Genomic DNA, 23056 nt, shown 5'->3' with positions numbered 1-23056 from the left:
GGTTAAAGGTTTTTAAAATGTGCTCTTTGATAATTTCATATATAAATATATACCATATACTGGTCTTCCATTCTCTTATCCTATCTCCAACCCCTTTTAATTGTGACTGTTATTAATTAATGTGCTATATGTGTGTATGTGTGCATTATGTTTGCATGAGTGAGGAAGCCAAAGGACTACTTTCAGGAGTCACTTCTCTGCTTCGCTGAGGCCAGGTTTGCTCATTTCTGCCAGATGTTTATTCTAGTCAAGCTGGATTGCAAGCTTCTGGGAGAGTCTCTGGTGTCTGCCTCCCGCCTTGCCACAGAAGTGCTGGAATTACACCTTTGTGCTCCACATACAGTTTTTTGCTTGGGTTCAGAGATTGAATTCAAGTTTAGCCACTGAGCAATCTTGCCAGCCTGCTTAACTGTTTTTGAGATAGGGTCCCATGTGGCCCAGACTGCAAACTTTCTCCTCTTGTCTACCTCTCAAGTCCTATACTATGGTCATGCAAACATGTGTGACTACTCTGCTTATTCTGTAGTGTGTGTGTGTGTGTGTGTGTGTGTGTGTGTGTGTGTGTGTATGTATATGTTTTAATTTGGGTGTATACATGTTAAGACACGCATGTGGAGGTCAGTGAACAGTGTTTGGGAGTCAGTTTCCTTTTTACACTGTGAGTTCTGGGACTGGAACCTAGGCCTCCAAGGCTTGCTCTGCAAAACCTTTCCCTCTAAGCCGTCCACCTCGCCAGCCCCATACAGTCTGCATTCTTGCTCACATAGAGTCCCTGGACTCTTGATTAGCTTACTGGGAATACTGATGGTTCCTCAGGCCAGTGTCTCTCAGTCTTTGCTGAGGAGGTGAATGTGTGAGCACAAGCCCACGTAGTCTTCAGCAGGGTTGGTAAGCTGTATTTTACCTTTTTCTTCCATGGAGCCTCTCTCAGGTAAGGGCAAGGGAGAGCTTAGGGCCTCCTCTGGTCTTTCCAAAGCCTGTTAGTGGTTTTGTAGAGGTCAGGAATGTGTGAGAGCTTTTTGGAACCTCTGTGCACCCTCATTACTCAGCTTTTTCTTTTTGAGTTTTAGGTTACATACTTGCTTGCCCTAACTGTTACCCACTGTGTAAGGAAGCCATGAAGTTAAATGGTAGCCTCTAGAATTTTTTTGACAAATACCCCCGAAAAGACCTCTGGCAGTGTATGAGCTCTCAATCAGGTCAGTAAAGACAACCATGCAAGGACAGCCTTCCTGGAGCTGAGAGTCAGGCAGGGCGGGTAATGACAGTTCCGGGGCTGAGGCTGTGCATGTGCCTGCTCTCTTCTGTGCTCTCCGTGGAGGCTGCCAGGCTGCTGTGCATATAACAGTTTCATATTTGTTTCCCTTGGGCTACAGAGAGTGAGCTGGCTAGTTTTATGTCAACCTGACGTAAGCTAGAGTCATTTGGGAAGAGAGAACCTCAGTTAAGAAAGTGTCTCTATTGGATTAGTCTGTGGGACATTTTCTTGATTAGTGATTGATGTGGGAGGGCCCATTCCACAGGGAGCAGAGTATCCTAAAAAGAACAGGGTCACCTCTGGATGGGTGGCCCTGGGTTGTATGAGCAGGCTGAGCAAATCATGGGGAACAAGCCCATAAGCAGCTGTCCATGGCTTTTGCATCTGGGTTTCTGCCCTGCTTGAGTTCTTTCCCTGACTTTCCTCAATGACAGAGACAGTAATAAAGAATAAACCCATTCTTCCTTACGTCTGCTCTGGTAATGGTGTTTTATCATAGCAGCAGAAACCCTAACTAGGACAGAGGGAGGAGCTTAGGACATTTAAAGTGTCAGAAAGAGGACTGGAGGGGCTGGGGATTTAGCTCAGTGGTAGAGCACTTGCCTAGGAAGCGCAAGGCCCTGGGTTCGGTCCCCAGCTCCGAAAAAAAGAACCAAAAAAAAAAAAAAAAAAAAAAAAGGACTGGAGAGATGGCTCAGTGGTTAAGAGCACTGAGTGCTCTTCCAGGGGTCCTGAGTTCAATTCCCAATAACCACATGGTGGCTCACAACTATCTGTCATGGGGTCTGATGCCCTTGACAATGTACTTAATAAAAATTAATAAAAAAAAAATTAAAGTGTCAGAAAGAAACTGGGCATGTTGGTGCCACCTTTAATTTTAGCATTTGTGAGGTAGAGGTAGGCAGATTTCTGCAAGTTCGAGGCTAGCCTGGTTTACAGAGAGAGAGAGTGAATTCTAGGCCAGCTAAGGTTACACAGTGATATAAAAAACAAAACAAAACAAAAAAATGCATCAAGCTCACTATTCTAATTTAGAGTTAGCTGATTTTCTTTTCTTTTTTTAAAAGAAGGTGGATTTTTATTTTTATGTGAATGAATGTTTCTTGCATGTGTGCATGTACTCCATTCCTGGTGCCCACAAAGGCCATAAAGAGGCTGTCAGAATCCTTGGAACTGAGTAACAGTTGTGAGCAGCTGTGTACATGCTGGTACGGAAACCTGAGTTCTCTGCCAGAGCAACTAGTGCTCCTAACGTTACAGCAGACCTGTCCACTTCTTCAGCTGTTGTTTCTTACATATGAAAACCATGCCCAGCTTATAGGATAGGATTAAGAAGTATATACTTTGAAGTTATGGAATAACACCCATTCATAAGTGGTAGTTAGAGCTCCTTCTAGTGTGATTCATCTTATTGGCTCGGTTATCTTTCCAGGCATGTTTCTACAGTAACAATATACACATAGCACAGGTGGAGGAGGAGGAGGTGGAGGGGGAGGAGGTGGAGGTGGTAGAGGAGGAGGAGGAAGAGGAGGAGGAGGAGGTGGAGGAAGTGGAAGAGGAGGAGGAGTTGGAGGAGGAGGAGGGGGAGGAGGAGCTACCTCCTTCCACGTTTTCTCTCGTTGGAGCATGCAGATACACATACGAGGCAAAGTAGGATCGTGTTGTTTGTACTGGTTCTACCCAGTGCTTTCCCTCACAGTGCTCTCTGAGGGTTCCGTGTTGTGTGTTTTTCTCAAAATGTGTTTGATATGTAAGTATACTTTTAAAGCAAGCATGACATCACATTATATGTGTTGTTCTGCCAGTTGAATAAATATTGACGGGTGTTAGTCCACCTTTTGGAGTGGCTGCGTTCATACACGCATTCATCCCGTCCTTGTGTGGGATCTGCCGAGTGAGTAGATACCTTAATGTCTGCAGCAAAAGCCATGTCCCTATCCCTGTTGCCTCTCTGCTCTGTGTAGTTATTCTAGGTTCCTTTAGGTTTTCTCAGTTGGGGAATGTATACATCTTACGTTTTGGTGGTTACAACTCAAGGTTGTGCCAGGTGGCAGCACAAGACTGCATGTGCAGTGTCCTTCCCTAGCTCTTAGCAACTTAGAGACTTGCCATTCTCATTGCCAAACCTTCAAGTGCCTGCTGTTTTCTCTGCTCACAGGAGGGCTGAACTGACAGCGACTGGGGCCGAAAGTTAACTGGAGTTCCCTAGGCGAGGGGTTGAGTTGGCTCCTTCCTAATTAGGGTTGTACACCTGGGACCTTTCCCAGGTCAAGGCTGCAGCCTGCCCTTTATGCTAGTTTTTGTTTTGTTTTTGAGTTATTTGTAGTCACAGACAAAGTATTTGATAAGGTCATATTGGTGTTTTACCAGGTAGCGACTGGAAAGTGGAAGAAAATCAGTAAATACTGTCCCCTTGACCTCTACTCAGGGTAAGAGCCCCTCTCATTTGCTGTTTGGAGGGTGGGTGGTGCCTGCTAAGGGAGGACCTTGAGGTGGGGATTTTGAGAGTTATTTTGTGAGGTATTGATGGTATGTGTATATGAGAAGAGGGGGTCAGGGGTTCAGAGCCATGTTCTGTGAAGTGAGGGTACTGGGGCTTGGGATCTTCTATAAGGGGGACGCTGGGGGCTGTGAGGTGAATGCAAGAGGATGGAGTGTTTTGTATTGTGGGGAAAGCTGGGTGTGTTCTGTAAGCCGGTGGTAGTTACTGTCTGACATGTCAGCAGTGGGGTATGTTCTGTGAGGTGGGTGTCCCTGAGGTTGGAACTGTTTATGGAGGTGATGTGAGGTGGTACGTGTGGGGTTTGGTGAGATGGGAAATGGAGGTGTTCTGTGAGGTGGAGATGGGGCCATGCTCTGTCTGGAGGGCTCTTTGCTCATTCTAGAAAACAAAATGTTATTATTCCTGGGAGAACCAAATCAGGTTGGCAGTGCATAGTGGGAGAGTCATGATTGATTTACCTGTGCACCCAAGGCTGCATGTTTTGAAGCAAACAATAAATCAGAGTATTGTTGAGAATTTGTAACTTGTCAAACATGAGTCAGGAGCCGTCCTTGAAATGTTCATAATGCAGCCTTTTCAGAGCTGGCTGTGGTGACTGTGCTGATGTGTTGTCCCTTGTGTGACCTCAGGACCTGGCATGGAATCCTTGCCTGGGATGGGTTTGCATCCCTGGAAGTCCTGTAGATTTCATGTGGGAGTGAGAAGGGGGCTGTGTTCAGGGACACTGATGGAGGTACCTGGGTAAGGTTAGGTCTGGAGCGTGAGTGGCCGTGAGGAGGAGGCAGCAGGAGCCGTTTGCCAATGAGCAGGGCAAAGTTCAAGAGGGGACAGTCCCCAGATCTCCAAGGTGGAGGGAGGGTGGAAGTCCCATGTTCCTGCCTCTTTTAGGCTTCTTGAACTTTGCAGACGTCTGTCACAGAGGTCACAGTGTTTGAGTGCCTGCTGCAGCTGAGGACCAAGGGAGGAGAGCTACACGGACTGAGTGATTGATGAGCCATACCTTTCTGGTTCTCCTGTCTGCGGATTCCTCATGGCTGCCTATGAGCCCTAGACTAAGCTTTCTTCCCGCACTTGGGCTCCAGTTATTGAATGAAGGTAGCTGTAGCCCCCAGCTCAGTCTGGACTGTATGTGTGGATCCGAGACCCAGCCTGCTGCCTTCATTACCTTCATTGCTTTGTCCTTTCAGAAATAAGCAGCGTATGCACTTTGCCTTGAAGAGTCTTCTGCAGGAGGCGCAGAATAACCTTAGGATATTTAAGGTAAGGGCTGTTTCCAGTCCATGCTGGTTTCCAAGTAAGCCTAGCACACTGCGATCGTGGCCACAGAGACTGTGACCACATACATTGAGGTGTCTAGGCTGGCTGGCTTCAGATGGAACTCTGTCCCTTGATATTGCAGGAAGGGCGGATGGAGCTGAAGGAGGGAGGGGACAGCAAGGCTAGCTAGTGGCTATGGCCATGATGGGAACATATCTCTAGAGTTCTCTTTGCCATTGTCCTAGTGGGCCATAGGCTCGAGGCAGCATGAAGGCTTGTGTGAGGAAGCTGGACTGAGAATGGGCTTCTCCAAACCTGGGTCTGGCTTAGTCTGGGAAAAGTGATGGCTGAGCCAGAGATCCTGTCTTCTGTCTTGCTGGTGTGTCCTGGGCTGGTGTTAACTGGATCTAACTTAAGGATTTCCTTGCCCTAGAGTAATCAACATTCTTCTCTGTCTGTCTCCATCTCCCCAAATCCAGGAGTGGATGACAGTTTTAATTAATTTCACTCTTTCAAAAAATAAAAATAACGATGGCTGTGGGCGTGCCCTTGCTGTGGTTACCTGTGTGGAGACCCGGCAGCCCCTGTGAATCAGTTCTCTTTCCACAGTAGATGATCAGGGAATTGAATTAAGGTAACCACCAAATCAAGTCATCCCTGTCCCCAGAGATTGATTTATTTTTTTTACTCTTTAAGAGATTGGGAATCTGATATTTGAGTCCTGGAGATAAGTCTCTAACTTTGAGCCCATTTTTGAACCTGTCAGGTCACATTTGAGGTATATGGTCTACAGTTTCTGTGTAATCTGCATGGAAGAATCTAGAGATCAGCTAGTACTTCCCCAAGAGGCGGGTTAAGGGAAGTGATCTGCAATTGCTTTTTTAAAATTAAAAAAATTCATCTTTTATTGTGTTTGTGTATAGGCGTGTGTACGTACACCCATGCATGCATGTCATGCATATGTCATGGTACATATGTGTAGGTCAGAGGACAACTTGCAGGGGTTGGTTCTGTCTTTCCATCATGTGTGTTCTTGGCTTTATACTAAAGTCATCAAGCTTGGTGGAAAGCACCCTCATCCACTGAGTCATCTTGCTGGCCCTGTGACGGCTTTTTAAAACAGTGGGGTAGCAGTACAGTGAGCTCAGCACAGTGCTCTCTGGTTCCATTGCTGTGCTCTTGATTTTCCCTCAAATTCCTGAGGCTCTGCTAGTCCCCACTTGGAGAAGCTGCCTGGTTGTACACAGTGATCCCATGCTGGATTCTTGACTTGTAGTGAGAGACAGTGTTGAGTTCAAGGAACCCTTGTTAGAGGGTCACTTTTCTACCTAGGTGGTGGGTCTGCTGGATGCCCCATAAGGTCCTTGCATGGCTATATGTTTGTATGTGTAAACATTGTCTCTGGATTTCACATTTACAATGTCTCTCAAGTTTAGACCCTTGATGCTGGGGTGAGACCTTGCTGTGAGGACTCCCTTGGCCACTTTTGGGCCTGGAGGAGGGGCCAGCTTCACCATGGGCACAATGGCTCTACTCTGGATGTCAGGTGACCGTCTTAGCTCCACTTTGGTCATCCTCTTCCTCCCCTTGCCTAGCATGTGAACAGTGCTTTTGTTTGTCTCTCGGACAGCACCTAGACAGGGCCTCTAGAGAGACATCCCAGGATCCAGTGAGGAGGGGGGCCTTCCCATACCTCTCAAGAGCAGAGACTGTCCTCTTGGCTACTACTGCTCTCCTGAGCCCTTAACATCTCACACTAGCTCATTGCCTCAGAGCATTAGAGGGTCAGCCCTCTAAGTTGTTACTTTCTGAGACATTTGCACCTTATGCCATAGCCCTGCGGCCACCTTGTGGTGTCTTTGAATAGAGCCTTATAGGTCCTGGGATGTTGTGTCTGTTCGTATTTTGTTGTTCACACCAACCAGACTCCATGTGGAGAAGATGCCGAGGGCAGGGGTCTCCAGGGTAGTTCTAGAGGGCCCACCAAATGGTTAAAGTATGGAGGTGTGTAGTTCAAAGAACCTTGAAATGCTCCTGCTGCTGCCCATGGGTCAGGCCCAGTGTCAGCATTGGGTAGCATGTGTCCTTGCTTGAGCTCTGGGAATGAGTGAGTCTGAATGATGTGTGGTAAGGAACATCTTTTAGGGGCTCTATGAAGACCAATAGTCTTAAAACAGGAGGTGTCCATGTCAGTGATCCAGTTACTCCTCTCACCACAGGACTGACTCTGGTCTTCCACCAGCTCTGGGGACTGGGGCCTAGCCCTAACCCCTAGTCACTGCTTGGGCCCTCAAGTAAATGGTGGTTTGTGGACATCTGTGGTTTTGTGGTCAGCATGTGCTTGCAGACACACTGTGAGATTATTGTCTGAGGGTGTCAGTTCAGGAAGCTGGTCTCAAGTTTGGACCTTTCCTCCTTCGATTCATGGAGAGTGGGATTCCTCCAAGGAGCTAGTGTGCAGCAACCCTGATTAGACTTGTCTGAGAACATGGGGGTCCTGTGTCTGTGCCCTGCCCTGCTTGTGCTTCCATCAGTTTGTGTGACCCACCTCCCTTTCCTTTTTTTCCCCTGCCTAAAGAATGGAGAGCTGATTTATGGCTGTGCTGATGCCCGGAGCCCCGTGGCTGACTTGAAGGCGCTTGCACACCACCTGAAGCCCTTCTTCTTCCCTTCCAATGGCCTGGCCAGTGGGCCTCAGTGCACGAGGGCTGTGATCCGGGAGCTGGTGCATGTTATCACCAGGGTGCTGCTCAGCACCTCAGACAAAGGCCGAGCGGGTGCCTTGAGGCTTGGGCTCCAGGGCGCACGAGTCTGTGAAGCCAGCCCATTCAGCAGGAGCCTACATCACCAAGGTAGGGCCTGGTCTTCCATAATCAGGTTGTGGGGTCTACCCATGGGTATCCAGAGTGGAACCTGCAAAGTGACCTCTGTGTCCCTGCCTGTCTTCGTGGCACCTCTGGGGATGTGGTCTAGCTGCACAGAATGAGCCTTAGCTGACGCAGAGGGTCAAGACTTGTTTTTGCATCTGTAGGCGCTTTGTAAGCTGCTTGTCACTGGATCATATGGTTTCTAGCAATATATTGTGTGTCTCCTCAGTGACTCATGCTTTCAACTATACTTTGTTCCTCTTGACCGCCATCTTGACTTTGGATACAGATTCTCCTTAGTCTGCATGTAAGAAAACAGGAGTCCTTTGTAGCGGGGCTGAGTGCCATGGAATGAGGACAGAATGACAGGGCTTCTTGGTCAGTAGGAGGAAGGTGGGTCAACCCTGCCACTGTAATGTGTTGTGATGACTCACGAATCAGGGTCAGGTGTGACTCTCGGGGACTGCAGAGACCTTTAGTTTGATAGTGCCCCGTGTCCTTCAGAAACCCCACAGGCCTCACCTTCCTCGTTACTTCCCCATGCCAACTGCTTTTGAAAATATATATTTTTTAAACTATAAGTGAATTTTTGAGGGTTAGTTCTTGTTTTGAAAGCAGTTCCTTATTGTTTTAAAAATTTGGTTGAAATTAAACCCATAGTCTGAGGGGACACAGATGGGTGCTGGCACTTAGGTGATCTGGGGACTCAAGGAGGCTCTCTGACACCAGAGCTTCCCTCACAGACCTTCCTGACACTGATATGTGAATAGGCCTAAGTCATGGATGAGTAATATCTGAGACAGTATACTCATGTTTTCTTGTAACCTATGGTTTCTTAAATAGTGTAAGTCTATCAGCACATGTGGGTTTTCATCTTTTAGCTACTGTACATGTTCATGGCATGGCTATCCTGCTATCTTGACACAGGGCATCTGTTGTGTGGCTCAGAGTGTCTGCTGTAGTGCTTGAATATATATTGTGCCCTCCTGTTTTTGCCATTAGTTGATTCTGAGAGATGGTCAGGGATGTCAGGCCCCAATTGAGAAGGTGCTGTATACATTGTGAGTGCATGGGTGAAGGATGGAGCTTGGCTTCCTCACTGTCCCAGTGAGGACAGGACCTGGCCAATGGTCTTAACCACCATCTGTGGCTCTGTATGTTTAGCTTGTCCTGTGGAAGCCAGATCTTGCCCCTCTCTGTGTGTACTTAATGGTTTTTGACTCTGGAAACCCAGTTGGTCTTGAGGGTCTTGATGTTTGAATAATTTTTTGCAGTTCTTTAAGCTTAAATATAAAGTGACTTCTAAGGCATGCAATGGAGTTAAAGGATTTTCTGAGTTGGTGTTTGGATAGCATGGGGCCTAAGGGAGAGGCACTGTTTATACTTTGTTTTGTGTGTGTAGAGCCACTGGGTCCTTAGGGTGGTCTGAGGTCAGTCAGCCTTATACTTTTGTGAGGTGAGCAGATCTGCTACAGAGAGTGTTAGGCTGGAGCCTATAGGCCTTGTCTGTGCACTCAGAGTAGTGAGCTCTGTTGTCTGCGCCGGCCAGGGTCTCCCTCCACAGTCTTCAAGTGTTGATTATAAACCTGCTTTCGTTCTCCCCTGATGTTCTTGGTAGGAAAAAACACCCCAGAGCACTCGGGGTTACCGAAGGGCTGTCTTCTGTACAAAACCCTCCAGGTGCAGATGTTGGACCAGCTGGACATCGAAGGCCTCTACCCTCTGTACAACCGGGTTGAGCAATACCTGGAGGAGTTTCCTGAGGAGAGGTGAGGCTGGCACCAGAGGAAGCTGTGAAGCTAGGCTGGGGTCAAGGTTGCCTGAACTCCAGAACAAAACAAAGCTCCTAGAATGTGGCTATAGGAGGTGCCTACAACTAATTCTGCCCAGGAAGTCCCTTGCTTGGCTGTGCCAGGGTCTCTGAGATTCATGGTCACTAAGACCCTAGAAGTAAAGCCTCTATGCATGCGGCCATTCAGAAATCCTGTGTCAGGGCCTGCCCTGTAGAGGGCAGTGTTGTCCCACAGGCTGCTCCTGGAACACGGGCTTGGTAGCTCCTTAGCAGGCTCTGCCACGCCTAGGGCCTGGGACTGCACTGTGGGTCCCCATGTCCACACCTGCAGTGTCTCATGAGCAGGTTTCTTTTTGTACATCATTGGCTTTTGCTCAGAGTGTGGTGAACAGCTCAGGCTGAGCCTCGGCCTCCTAGAGCCTGGGTTTTGTGGAAGATCTTGGGTTGCAGAATCAGGCTTAATGAGAGAGAGCAGGAGATCTCCTAAGGTGCCTTTCAAAAATATGATTGTTGGGCTACACTGTGTGATACAGAACATATTAGTGTCTGAAAGTCCTTAGAGCTTTGCCACCCTGCTGATTTGGTCTTGGTGATTTTCCTTCAGGAAAACATTACAGATAGATGGGCCTTATGATGAAGTATTTTACCAGAAACTGCTTGATCTATCCACTGAGGATGATGGGACAGTGGCCTTTGCATTAACAAAGGTGAGTAGACCCATTGAGAAGCCCTATGCTTTCCTGAGAGTTTTCCTTCTCTCCCCTCCACAGCAGTGACAGCCCAGAACTTAAAGCAGAGAAGCTGCACTGTTAGATGGGCTGAGCAGGTGACCATAATGCAGGGTCTAAGTGGAATTTCTCTTGGCTGTAACAGGCCAGAGGCAGGCCCCAGGGCTTGGTGGCCCTGGGCCCCACCTTTTGGAACCTGTTGACTATCTTTCTTGGATGAAAGAATTCCATTGGCAACGTTAAAAAAGTGCTGGTGCCTAGGAGCTGGCTCTGAGATAGGCTACTGGTAGTCAGGTGTCAGATGTCCCCAGAGAAGTGAGGACCTATGCTCGCTGTGGAACTGTTCAAAGATGCTCACAGAGCGCTGTTGCTGAGCTCAGGGAAGAACTATTGCTCCCCTGTGTGGTCAGCAGGTGACCATATATACTAGGTTAGAGGTCAGACTTGCGGCTCCCCTGCATTTGTTGTATGGATAGACCAGGGAGCACTTCTGACCAACAGAACAGTTCCCACAGAGTCCACAGTGAGGACTATGTGTGCACAGCATTCTTTGAAAATGAGTTAGAGCACTGGTTCTTACGGTTTGGGAAGGGGAGATGCTTGTAGAAGTTCAGAGTCCCGTGGTAATGGCAAATCACAAACATGTATATGGATGTGGAGATCTAACAGGTCATGTCAAAGTCATGTTCATTTCCCATCATGATGCTACTGTGTAGTTTTGAGATGTTGCCGGTAACTAGGCCCAAAGCTGGAGCTTGTGCTCATATATTCTCTCTCTCTCTCTCTCTCTCTCTCTCTCTCTCTCTCTCTCTCTCTCTCCCCCCCCCCCTCCCTCTCTCTCTCTCTCTCTCCCTCCCTCTCCTCTCTATTCCTGGTTTTTCAAGACAGGGTTTCTCTGTGTAGCCCTGGCTGTCCTGAAACTCAACTATCTAGTCCAGGTTGGCCTCGAAATGACAGAGATCCGTCTGCCTCCTGAGTGCTGGGATTAAAGGTGTGGGCCACCACTGCCTGGCCATTATTTTCTCTTTTTAAAAGTCATGTTTTTTTTTTAATTTTTTTTATTATTTTTTTTTAAAGATTCATTTATTCATTTATTATATATAAGTACACTGTAGCTGTCTTTAGATACACCAGAAGAGGGCATCGGATCCCATTACAGATGGTTGTGAGCCACCATGTGGTTGCTGGGAATTGAACTCAGGACCTCTGGAAGAGCAGTCGGTGCTCTTAACCGCTGAGCCATCTCTCCAGCCCTAAAAGTCATGTTTTAAAAATGTATTTGGTGGTTGGTTATGTGCCTCAATGAGAGTGTGGAGGTCAGAGTGCTGTCTTTTTTCCTCTGGGTTCTGGGAATTGAACTCAGGTTGTCAGGTTTGGCAGCAAGTGCGTTTACCTCTGAGCCATCAACCAGCCCTCTTTTTCTGTTCTTGAGGCAGGGTCTTACTCTGTAGCCCAGGGTAGATCTCTTTGTCATCTCTTTGGACTGAGCCTCTTGAGTATACCACATTCCAACTGCTCCATTTCTCTTTTAGGATGGATATATATGTTCAGGTAGTTGGAACTGGAGACAGTGCTTAATAAAGCTGAAATTCAGGAGGAGTGAGCTGACAGTAACCAGTGCAAACGCTCATCTGCTCCCGTTTACTTAGATGGACCAGGTCCCCTTACAGATTCTGTCATCTTGGGACACCATGACCCTTCCAACCTCTAACTTTGTTGGGCAGTACCTGGAGGTTGAGTCAGTGGGCTTTCTAGAAAGGGCCAGAATTCAGTGTTTCAGGTTAGGTGGGCCTCTTATCTGCTGGCAGCCTTGGTAATTGTCTTAGGTAGGGTTTCAGAGCTGTGAAGAGAGACCACGACCAAGGCAACTCTTATAAAGGACAACGTTTAATTGGGGCTCCGAGGTTCAGTTCATTATCATTATGGTGGGACGCATGGTGCTGGAGGAGCTGAGAGTTCCAACTCTTGTTCCAAAGGCAGCTAAGAGAAGACTGGCTTCCATGCATCTAGGAAGAGGGTCTTAAAGCCCACCCCCACAGTGACACACTTCCTCCAGCAAGGCCACACCCACTCCAACAAGGCTACTCCTAATAGTGCTGTTCCTTGGGCCAAGCACATCCACACCACCACAGCATTGCTCTTGTAGTTCAGGAGTGTCCATCAATGGGACAGAGCAGAGAGGGATGTGTCAGCAAAGCTATCCTAGAAACAGGTTTGGGGAGGGACTGGAGTGACGGTCCCCATCAGTGTGCTCACCCGTGTGTCCCCTTACTTAGCATCTTCTTTGCTCCTTTGATTTGGAGTTATCTGTGTTTTTTCCACTGGTGGCATGTCCAATTCACCAATATGTTCAATTGAAAAGTTACACACTTGTTTGTGTCCCCAGCTGGCACACGATATGGGATACTTTAATTACCGTTGTTCCCCAGTATATGTGCACTTACTGTTTGATATTCTTAGGCTTGGGGGTAGCAGGCAGCATGTTAGTCAAGCACTCTACCATGTAGCTGTAGCTTAGTCTTCAAGCTCCCAGTTTTGAGTATTGTTTTTGACATGTTTGTCTAGATTTATTCATGTGTTAGACCATGATTATTGCCTGACTTTTTTGTCACTCAGATCTGCCCCCTTTGTCCTTTTCCTTAGCAACAATTTTATGCCATATCCTTTATTTAAAACCCCATCACTTCAAAACTTCTCAGACTCCTTAGCTGTCATTGTCTGTCCCTGGAGTCCCAAACCACTTTAGTCTTTCTATAGGTGCTGCCTATGACTGGTACAGTGTGGGAGCCTTTGTGTCAGCTTTCACTACCTCTTGTCTTGCAGCATTCTAAGTGGCCAGTGGAGCTGTCTCCTCTTTGCACTGTTAGAATTAGTGCTGTTATAAGGTTTTTTTTTTTTTTTTCCCCTTCGGAGCTGGGGACCGAACCCAGGGCCTTGCGCTTCAGGGCCTTGGCACTTGCTAGGCAAGCGCTCTACCACTGAGCTAAATACCCAACCCCTGTTATAAGGTTTTTTGTTGTTGATTTGTTTGCTTTTTGAGACAGACCAGTTTCAAGCTTGGATTCTTCCTGCTTCCATCTCCTGAGTAGCTAAGAGCATAGGTGTGCACCATAAACTTTGCCTCCTACTTAGTCTTTTTGGGGGTGTAGTGGGTGATTGGTATGAAGAGGAGGCTGAGCTGGCATTGTCATGTTATGTGTAAGGGAAGAGGTGTTAACATCAGAGTCAACAGGGGGTGGTCATTTTAGAGGACAGCCCTTAGAAGTCCCCCAACCACCTGCTGCCTCTTCACTGTGGCTTCCTTTGCTCCGGGGAGGTGGTTTAATTTGTTATTGTGAAAGGTGAGGGAAAGGGGAGGGAGTGAGCGTGGAGGCAGAGGTGTAGGGCTGTGCGGTGTGGCTGTATCCACAGGGGCTGGGCTCTCCAGGAGCAGTGCATCTCTATGTTATGCCTAGTTGTGCTCTCTGTGGTGCTCTCTATTTGCTGTAAAGAGTGGTTTCTTTGATGAGGGTAGGTAGCTACAATTACCAGTGTAAGAATAAGATTTAGAAAGTAGTAAGGAATTATGCCTGACTAGCAGAGGCAATTGTAGATTCTTCTCTACGTCTTGAGACCTCACTGTCCCTAGGACATTGGCAGCAGATCTTGAGAGCCAGACTATGACGCTGTCTCCTGTGAAATAGTCTCTCCTAGAGAGAGCCACATAAACAGTACTCAGTGCAACAGGGCAGTATCCACAGATTTGTGAAAGTGGAGGGGGGTTTTGCAGGGTCTCTTTGCCAGACAAGGAACTATAGGCAAGTTATGGCTGCTGGGAGAAGGAGAAATAGCCCCTTATTGGTTATCCAATGCAGAGTGGTGAGCTCTGAAATCACATAGTCACAAACAACTGGGCTTAGCAGGTGTGTGTGTATTTGTGCATATATCCTTATATACATACATACATACATACATACATACATACACACACACACACACACACACACACACACACACACATTTAATAATAATGTGATGGTTTGAATATGCTTGGCCCAGGGATTGGCACTATTAGGTGTGGCATTCTTTAAGTAGGTGTGGCCTTTGTGGGGGTGGGGAGAGAGTGTCATTGTGGGCCTGGGCTTTAAGACCCTGTCTTACCTTCCTGGAGGCCAGTTTTCTCCTAGGGGTTTTCAGAAGATGTAGAACTCTCAGCTCCTCCTGCACCATGCCTGCCTGGATGCTGCCATGTTCCCACCTTGATGATGACGGACTGAACTTCTGAGCCCCAGTTAAATGTTGTCTTTATAGGAGTTGCCTTGGTCACGGTGTTTGTTCACAGCAGTAAAATTCTAAGACAGTCAAAGAAAAAGAGGCTATCAGCATGAGTGTAGGTGGCTTGAGAGAGGTTTGAGGGAGGACAAGGAAGGGAAAATGATGTCATTCTATTTCAATTAAAACATTTTTTACAAAGTGAAGACAAAGACAAATGTTGGTGTTGCCATTGTTTTGCTCTCATCTCCTGAACACGAGCGCCTCCATGAGTGTGTAAATGAGTCGCTGAGTTTGTTTGGTAGGTTCCAGTGCTGTATGATCACAAAGAGTAGATGTTATTAGTATTTAAATATTTTCACTTTACTTTTCGAGCTTTTATCTCATTAGCTGTTTGGCTATGAAAACAGCACATACAGGAGAGTGTTCAGAAAAAGTGTATAGTCAATGAGCAGGAGCCAACCAGAGCCCTACTGGGACCGTTTCTCAGCTTCGACTAAGATCCAGTGTGCAGTCTCTGGAGTCTGGCTAAGCTACCTGTGTTCCTGAGGAACGTCTTTGGCCTTCACATATAGAATCATTCTGTGCACGCTCCCGTGTTCTGTAGCCTGTTCTTTAGAGGCGTCTGAGCTGTGCCTTTGCACTTGACTGTGAGCCTTGCTCGCCTGGCACCAGAAGTCAACACTTTCCAGGGGGCCTTTTGTCTTTGGATACTTCCCACCTTCACATTCCCTTTCCTGTCATAGTAGAACTGCTCTAGGTTCTTGTGCTTACTATTTGTACCATGTCTTTTTCACCACTTTATATTCTTTTGTCTTTGAATAGACATGGAATGGTTTATTTCATGAGTTTGTACACTGCGTGTGTGCGGGAGCCCTAAGAGGCCAGAGTGCGGCAGGCCGCTCGGGACTAGGTGACAGGTGGCTGTGAGCTGCCTGATGCGGGTGCGGAGAAGCAGACCTGGATCCTTTGCGAGAGCATCAAGTGTTCCTAACCATTGAGCAATCTTCTCAGGTCCTATAATTGTTTTAAAAACAGTCACTCAGGATGGTAGAGAGACAGATTAATAGATACTGGTAAGTCTAGGAGTTGGACAGATGGATTATTAATATAAAGGCCTTGTTTTCCCTTGGAGAAAACCTTAGGTTCTGTTCCCAGCATCTACGTCAGGATAGATACTCACTTCTAATTCCAGCTCCTGTGGACCCACTCCTCCTTTTGGCCTCTGAGAGCACTTGCACACATGTGCATACACTCACAGACAGACAGACAGACAGACAGACAGACACGCACACACACACAAACATAAAAGAAGAAACAAACCTATCCCGACACTATCTCTGTCACTTAGACTTAAAATTTGAGACAGTGCCTCATGTTTCCCAGGCTGGTCCTCTTGCCTCAGCCTCCCTTGTGCTGGGACTGCAGGGGGCCGCCACACCCCAAAGCATCTTTACTCATCCTTAGTGTAGGTCTGACTGGCAGTGATCTTAGCTTTGTTTAATGAAACGGTAACTATTTTTCTGGAGATACTTTGGGATCTGTAGGGCTTTGATGTCTTTAGTTTAGGGAAAGGGACTTTTCTTCTCCCCTTCCACTTCTTATTTGACCCGAGCCTCTGCCTTTGTCCAGTTCATAGCGTTGTGGGTAATTAGTGTTACATTTCTTAGAGATCAGAATGTGGGGGTCACTGTTGCAGTGGACGGGGGAGGATGCTTCACATCCCTGTCACTGCCTTCTAGCTTACTCAGGCTGGCTACTCAGCCTCGCTTCCCTTAAGGCTGTCCCCTCTATCTAGTGGCACTTCTCTTCAGTTAATCTGATGAATGCTTAATGTTGTCTTTGTTTTTCTAAAAATCTTAAATGGCTGATTTTTATGGCTTCCAGTTCTCAGAGGTTCTCTTTGTTCTGATTCCTTGAGTAGAGCAGTGTGTATGCTTGGTACCTCAGTAGCTGGAGTCCATGTGTGCATCCGTGTCAACTATTAGCTGTGGGGTTGTTTTTCAGCTTTAGCTCTTTTTACAAAAGTGTCTTTTAGACCATTTTCCATTTCTCAGCAGAAGTGAAGGGAACTAGAGGTTCTCACAGCCCTTCTGTGCTTTTTTTTTTGGTTGGCTTTTATTCATGTCATCTGTCTTATGCCTGCATATTTTTACTTGCATGTCAGAAATGGTATTTGTAAAATTATTTTAGAGATCATTTGCTGCCTAGAGAGTTTTAGGCTTGTCTTTGTCAGGAGGACTGGCAGGCTGGTGTCACTTTGGCCCACTTTGGTCCTTCTGAAGAAAAGCAGCAGTTATTGGCAGGGCCTCAGCTTAGGCTCAGGGTTAGAAGGTCCATGTGGTTCCTGCCCTGCCAGCACCGAAGGTTGACCTTTCTTTGGAAAACAGACCCAGATCCCTGTCTCTGTGTTATTAGCAATGCCTCCAATCACAAGTTTTTGACCATTTCGGTTTTCCAGTTGGCTGTTGCCACTGAACAGGCTCAGGAACTCACTGGAACACTGCTGAAGTGAAAACACGACTCCTTGCTTTGTGTCTAAGTTACCCTCCCCTCCCCAAGAGCAGAAAAAGGTTTGCCATTAGTTTGATTTGTAGCAATAATACCTTCTTATAGATAAGACATGCATTACATATGTAAATATTTTATATTTCTATGTTAGGGCTGGAGAGATGGCTCAGCATTTGAAGAGCACTGGCTGCTCTTCCAGAGGACCTTGATTCAATTCCTAGCAACCGCATGGTGGCCCACACCCATCTGTACCTTCACTTCCAGGGGATTTGATGCCCTCTACTGGCCTTCCTAGGAACTGCACAACATGCAGACAAAACACACATACACATAAAGGAATTTATATGTAGTCCAGTCTGGCCTCAGATTCATTGTTGCTGTAGAAGGTGATTTGAATTCCTGATTTTTCCAATGCCCCCTCCCAAGTGCTGGGATTATAGGTGTACCCCACCACACCTGCCCAGGACTGAGACATTCTCCATTTTGATAAGTTGGGTGTGTTTGTTTCTTACTTCTCTTGTCTTGGATTAGGACTGCGTTGCATAAATCCTTGGTAGGTACCTGTTTAGGTTTTAAAACTGTCTTTGTGTGGCTTCTTGTTGTACCTTGGTTAGACTGGCAGTGCTTTAAGGGCACTTTTTATTTGCCTCTTTTTTTTTTTTTTTTTTTTTTTTTTGACTTGGCTTCTGGGTATGTATCCTGAGATAACAAACTTCACTGCTAACTGGAGGGTATACAGATTGGGCCTGGCTGTCCCCTCATCCTGAGCTCTTTAGGCTCAGAGAAGCCAGCAGGCCTGGTGTGTGAGCTCCCACTCCTTCCTCCTCCTTGCCTGCAGGGAAATGAGGCCTGAGGTTTTCCTAGGCTTCACTTTTATGCGATCAGAGGAATGGTTCAAAGGGACAGAAGAGAATACTGTCTGCCATCAGATCAGATACTGAACCAGCGATGATGTATAAAGCATTTCCTTTTGTGTAACTAGTTAATTTCATAAACGTAGGAGCTGTCTAAAATCCTCACAAAGATGTATCTAGGTCCTAAGAACAAAAGGGATTAAAAAAAAAACAAACTTCCCCAAATTGTACTATAGAGGTGACATTGTGGCATATTTGGGCTCTTACTGTGTGCCTGTCATATCCATGTGTAGTGTGGTACGGGGGTTTCTGGCAGGCTGTGGGCAGGTTCTGATGCTTAGCACCTCTGTTTGAGTCCAGCCCTGCCACCACCTGGCAGTTCTGTCTTCAGTTTTCTTTGTATACACAGGGACCTTAGTGCCTGCAGAGTTCACACACACACACACACACACACACACACACACACACACACACACACACACTGTGATCACTATTCCCCCAAATAGCCTGCATGCATCTTTTAGAAGGTAGAGAGTCATAATTGCTGAATACAGTATAGTCAACATATTAAGAAGCCAAGCAACTGTCTGCTCCCCCATCCCCAAAGGCAGACTGTGGTTATCTTGTTGACAGCAAGTCACAAGTCTTTGGGATCCCGTTGGGGTCCACATGCTTGCGATGAGGTGGGCTGGCACGTGTGTTGTCACCGGGGATATTTTCCACCATAGGTCAGGCATTCGCCTAAGTTTCCCCTCAGGTTCTGCTGCAGGGCAGTTGCTCTATTGAGTGAGAGGCCGTGACTTGGAGCTGCCCTCTCTCCCCACAGGTGCAGCAGTACCGAGTAGCCATGACCGCCAAGGACTGTTCCATCATGATCGCACTTTCCCCTTGTCTACAGGGCGCCAGGTGAGGCTCCAGCACTTTCTTGGTGTGATGGTTTGTGGCACAGCCATGGCGAGTAAGCTCCCTTACCTACAAATTCTGCCCAGAGGGCTGCTCTCTCTTTGGTATACTTTCCACAGGGCTTGATTTTTTTTTTAAACTCTGGTTTTCTAGAAATCGGTTATTTAATTAAAGGCCATTTCTGGAAACAATAAACTTTTTCATTTTAAAATTATTATTATTATTATTGTATATATTAGTATTTCTACCAAATTGGGTTGTTTATTATTGTTTTATAAGAAAATACTCTAATAATTTAGAAACAGTGTGGATAATGTGGCAGAGTCTTTTCAGAAGCAGCGTGGGCTTCCTCCGGGTCACTGCACGGAGCCTTTTGTAGGTTGCATGATGTATTGACTTTCACCAAGTGCCACTGTCATTTTTAAATCTCCAAAACAGCACATCCGTCATTCTCTCCTCTTCTGAATAGCCGGCATGCTCGCCACATCCCCTCCCCTAGCTTTTAGTAATCCAGTTGGAGCTTGGCCGTCTTGTAGGTACTATCTGTCTTCAGCGTCGATATTCAAGGGTGCCAGACCCTCCACATCTGACCTGTGTTCCCTGGTCAGGGCGACCACCTATTTTTCTAATATTTTTGAGCTTTGCGGTTCTTAGTCAGGTTCTCTGGTTGATACAGCGCTTTCTGGCCCAGCATGCTAAGGAATATTTATAAGGCATGACTGGGGAAGGTAACTGACTGTTTAGTTGTAAACTCATGTTATCCTTCAAGAAAGACCCAGAGCTTAGCTGTGAGGTGCCCGTCAGTGGACGTAAGGTGCTGGGTTAGGTGAGAGCCACGCCCAAGGGTGCTATTTATTAATTACTGGCTACCCTGCCTGGTCAAGGATGCGGTTGGGAAAGGTAGTTTAACACACCATTTTTATTCATCAAGTGTTTCAAAGCTTATTTCATTTTAAAATGTGAAATGTTGAAAAGCTTTGCTATTTGGCGCTACACTTCTCAAACCTATTTTGTGGAAGCTCCGAATTTGAAGAGTGAGGACAGACTGGGAAATCCTGATTTGTTCTTTCTAAGGATTCTGAACAGGAAGAATGGGTCCTGTCCCGAGAGGCTGCATATGCTTGCTGAGGTCAGGTCTCAAGGCCAGAGAGTAGGGCCCAGTTACAGGAGGCTCAAAGTTGGTAGCCTAGATCTCCCTCGAAGCAAGAACAAAGGAGATAGGGGAAGGCAACAGGACCTTCCAGGGTGCCTCTACTGCTGTACGTCCTGCCTGTGTGAAAGGAGTTGCAGAGGGTAGGGTAGTTGGTGACTAGGAGAGAGGTTGTCCTCACTCTCAGTTTTTCCTTGGAGAATGCACACAGCCTTCTTTGAGGAAGGTGGCGCTGTGTTCACAGGAATTGTACCTAGCTAGGGAAGAAACACCTAAAAAAACAACAACAAAAAGCCAGAGGCAAAAATAGGCCTGGGTTCATCTTAAGATGCACAGTAAAGCCTAAGGCTACATTTTAATGTACAACCCACCAACCTCTGTGGTTGACGTTTGTGTCAATCATAGTTGAGACGTCTGTAAGTCATCCTTCCTGTTGCTGCTGCAGGCTTTTGAAGAGCCAGGGAAATTCTTATTTCTCCTTGTCCCTAAGCCTTGAAGGGACTATTGCAAACATGGGCATGGGCAGCTGAAACTGCCTAGCGCCTTGGAGAGCAGCTTAGCGCCACAGCCTTGGTCATCCCAGTACCAGTATCCAGGGCTACCACAGGGATATGTGTAGCCATAGTGGTAGGGATAACTGTGCCTTGGCTTTTGCTGAGTCCTAGCCGTACAGTCTGAAGGAGACGGGCTTTTGGTGTTAAGGGGTTGGTGTACACTGCTGTGCTTTTGGCTATCCTGGAGCTTGTGGTCACCTGTCAGACCCTGTGATTGAGTCCAATTCAACTTTTTCCCCTATAAACATGATTCTGGAGCAACATGTGAGAATACTTTCTTTAGTGTACTTTAGAACAGGCCCCTGTGTTTGTTCTTTCAACTCTCGACTTTCTGAGACCAGTGTTTTGTGTGTTCTGGTTTCTGAATGAAGTGAGCACAGAGGAACCATGACTCCCTGACAGTTCTCTTGGGCCAGCTGGGCAAATGCGGTGTACTAACTGTCTTCAGGACTCAGTTAGATACACTGCAGCCTCAGTATGTGGTTTGAAGTTATTCTGAAGAGGTTTTCAAGTAATTGTTCATTTTGTTTGAAGCACATGACTTTCGGGTGTTTATAACACCCACAAAAGCATTGAAGACATGACTTGAGAGTTAACACAAAGCCAGCTTGCTCTCTGATGGAAAAGCATGATGGGCTGAGCTGGTTCCCAGCCACAGTGGGAAAGCACAGAAAGAGTCTGTTCTCAACAGCCATCCATCCATCTGGCTGCCGCACAGCCTGATCTACTTTTTACTTTTTCTTAGGTTTTGTAATACTTGGCTGACGATAAAGTGACTTTTCCAGCATTTGCTAATACCACTGGAGCATGGGGACTATCACTCACGCACCCCACATAATGGCTTTTCCACCTTCTGTTCTTTTAACCCTCTTCCTAGACATAGTGTGCTACCCTGTGGCATAGTAGTCACTTACTTGTGCTTATATGTGAAGCTGGCACAGACAGTAGATGTACATAAACACAGAATGGGTGCACCAAGAGCCAAACTGTGAGGGCCTGAGTGTCTGTGTAATCTGAAATTGTTTTGTTACTTGCAGCTCTGACCAGAGGCCTGTTATCCCTTCGTCAAGATCCCGGCTGGCCTTCTCTGTGTCTGTACTGGACCTCGACCTCAAGCCCTATGAGAGCATTCCTCACCAGTATAAACTAGACAGCAAGATAGTCAGCTATTACTCAAAGACTGTGCATGCCAAAGATGACACTGTGAGGTCCACTCGGTTCAAGGAACATGAAGACTGCACATTAGTTCTCCATAAGGTCTAACTTCTCCCCTGGGATGTCTTTGAAACTTGAATGTGAAAGTTGAATGGCAGAGCTATTTTCGGTTGTGTTGGGTGACTTGGCTGTGAATGTTTTTGCTTTTAATCCCTGCTGAGGATAGACTGCCTCTCAGAGACAAGGAATTGAAGAGCCCTATAATCTTCTAGGACAAGGAATGTAGGACGTGAGTGCTGTGTCCCAGCAAGCCATCTGTTTTCTTAGAGTGGAAGTGTCCGTTAAGCCCAGGTAAACACCCTGGGAAGTTCTTCTAAACAGAGCTCACGTCCGGTTCTCTAATACAAAAAGCCTTATTATTAGGACCCAAGGTTTGGATCTCCTATCACCAGACCATTGACACAGAAAACTTGAACAGTTTGGATTTTCACAAAAACATGGATACTACTGGAACTTTCCCAGCTGTTAACTGGTCGCTTGTTCAATGCAAGTCACACATCAACACAGGCTTTGGCTGGTCCCCTGCTGCCGAGCGGTCAGGGGTTAGTTAGTGTGGACATTGGTTCTGAGGGATTTAGACTCAGGTCCCTGTGGAGGTACTGAAGCCCATAGCTTTGTATAGGGCAGCAGCAGGGAACAAACACAGGACTCAGGTCAGGATGGTCACCACTCGCATGAGCATCACTTTTTAAAATCCTTCTTTATGATTTTAACTCTAGGGGAAGCTGAGGCGTTTTTTTCCTACCTGAAATTGCTGCTGTAGAGGCTGGAGGCAGAGCCGTAATTCAGAGCTGCTGAGGTCTGCTGGGTGGGTGTTCCTATCAGCCCAGAGTTTTCCTGGCACTCTGGTGACTTGGGTTAGCTCTGAGGTATACTGCGTATTTGGGTCTAGGGCCTTACTGTTCTCATCAGGGCTAGATAGAAGGCTCCTGGCTGGCACTGAGCATTCTATTGGGGTCACCAGAAGTGTGCCTGGCTGCTATGAATCATTGGGAGGTTTGTCTTCATTTTTTTTTATCCTATGGTAGGCTGTACAGACTGATTATTTATATCATCCTTTTGAGAGACTAATGAAGGCTTATTGTAACATAGTAGTAAAACCATGGAACTGTATGAAAAATACTACATGAAAAATGAAGAAAATATTTTGCTGATTGTAAACTTTTGTGGGAAATTTTGTGATAATTTGAGAATTATACTTGTTTGAATCAAG

At 46.6% G+C, this 23056-nt stretch overlaps 1 protein-coding gene across 10 annotated transcripts in view; it reads left to right on the top strand.

The window, feature by feature from the left end:
* Ippk (inositol-pentakisphosphate 2-kinase) overlaps nucleotides 1-23056 on the top strand; it is a 39213-nt gene extending 16157 nt beyond the window's left edge. For 3 of the 10 annotated variants that reach the window (XM_087590421.1, XM_087590420.1, XM_087590422.1), the window contains 7 exons: nucleotides 3629-3687; nucleotides 4949-5021; nucleotides 7597-7870; nucleotides 9504-9654; nucleotides 10282-10384; nucleotides 18848-18927; nucleotides 21666-23055. In XM_087590421.1, coding sequence (XP_087446547.1) covers nucleotides 3629-3687; nucleotides 4949-5021; nucleotides 7597-7870; nucleotides 9504-9654; nucleotides 10282-10384; nucleotides 18848-18927; nucleotides 21666-21891 — 966 coding nt within the window. In that variant the 3' untranslated portion in view covers nucleotides 21892-23055. 10 annotated transcript variants of the gene reach the window in all.

This window comes from Rattus norvegicus, chromosome 17 (genome assembly GCF_021556685.1).
Source record: "Rattus norvegicus strain SHRSP/BbbUtx chromosome 17, alternate assembly SHRSP_T2T, whole genome shotgun sequence".
NCBI classification, from domain to species: Eukaryota; Metazoa; Chordata; class Mammalia; order Rodentia; family Muridae; genus Rattus; species Rattus norvegicus.
This window is presented reverse-complemented; position numbering and strand designations above follow the sequence as displayed.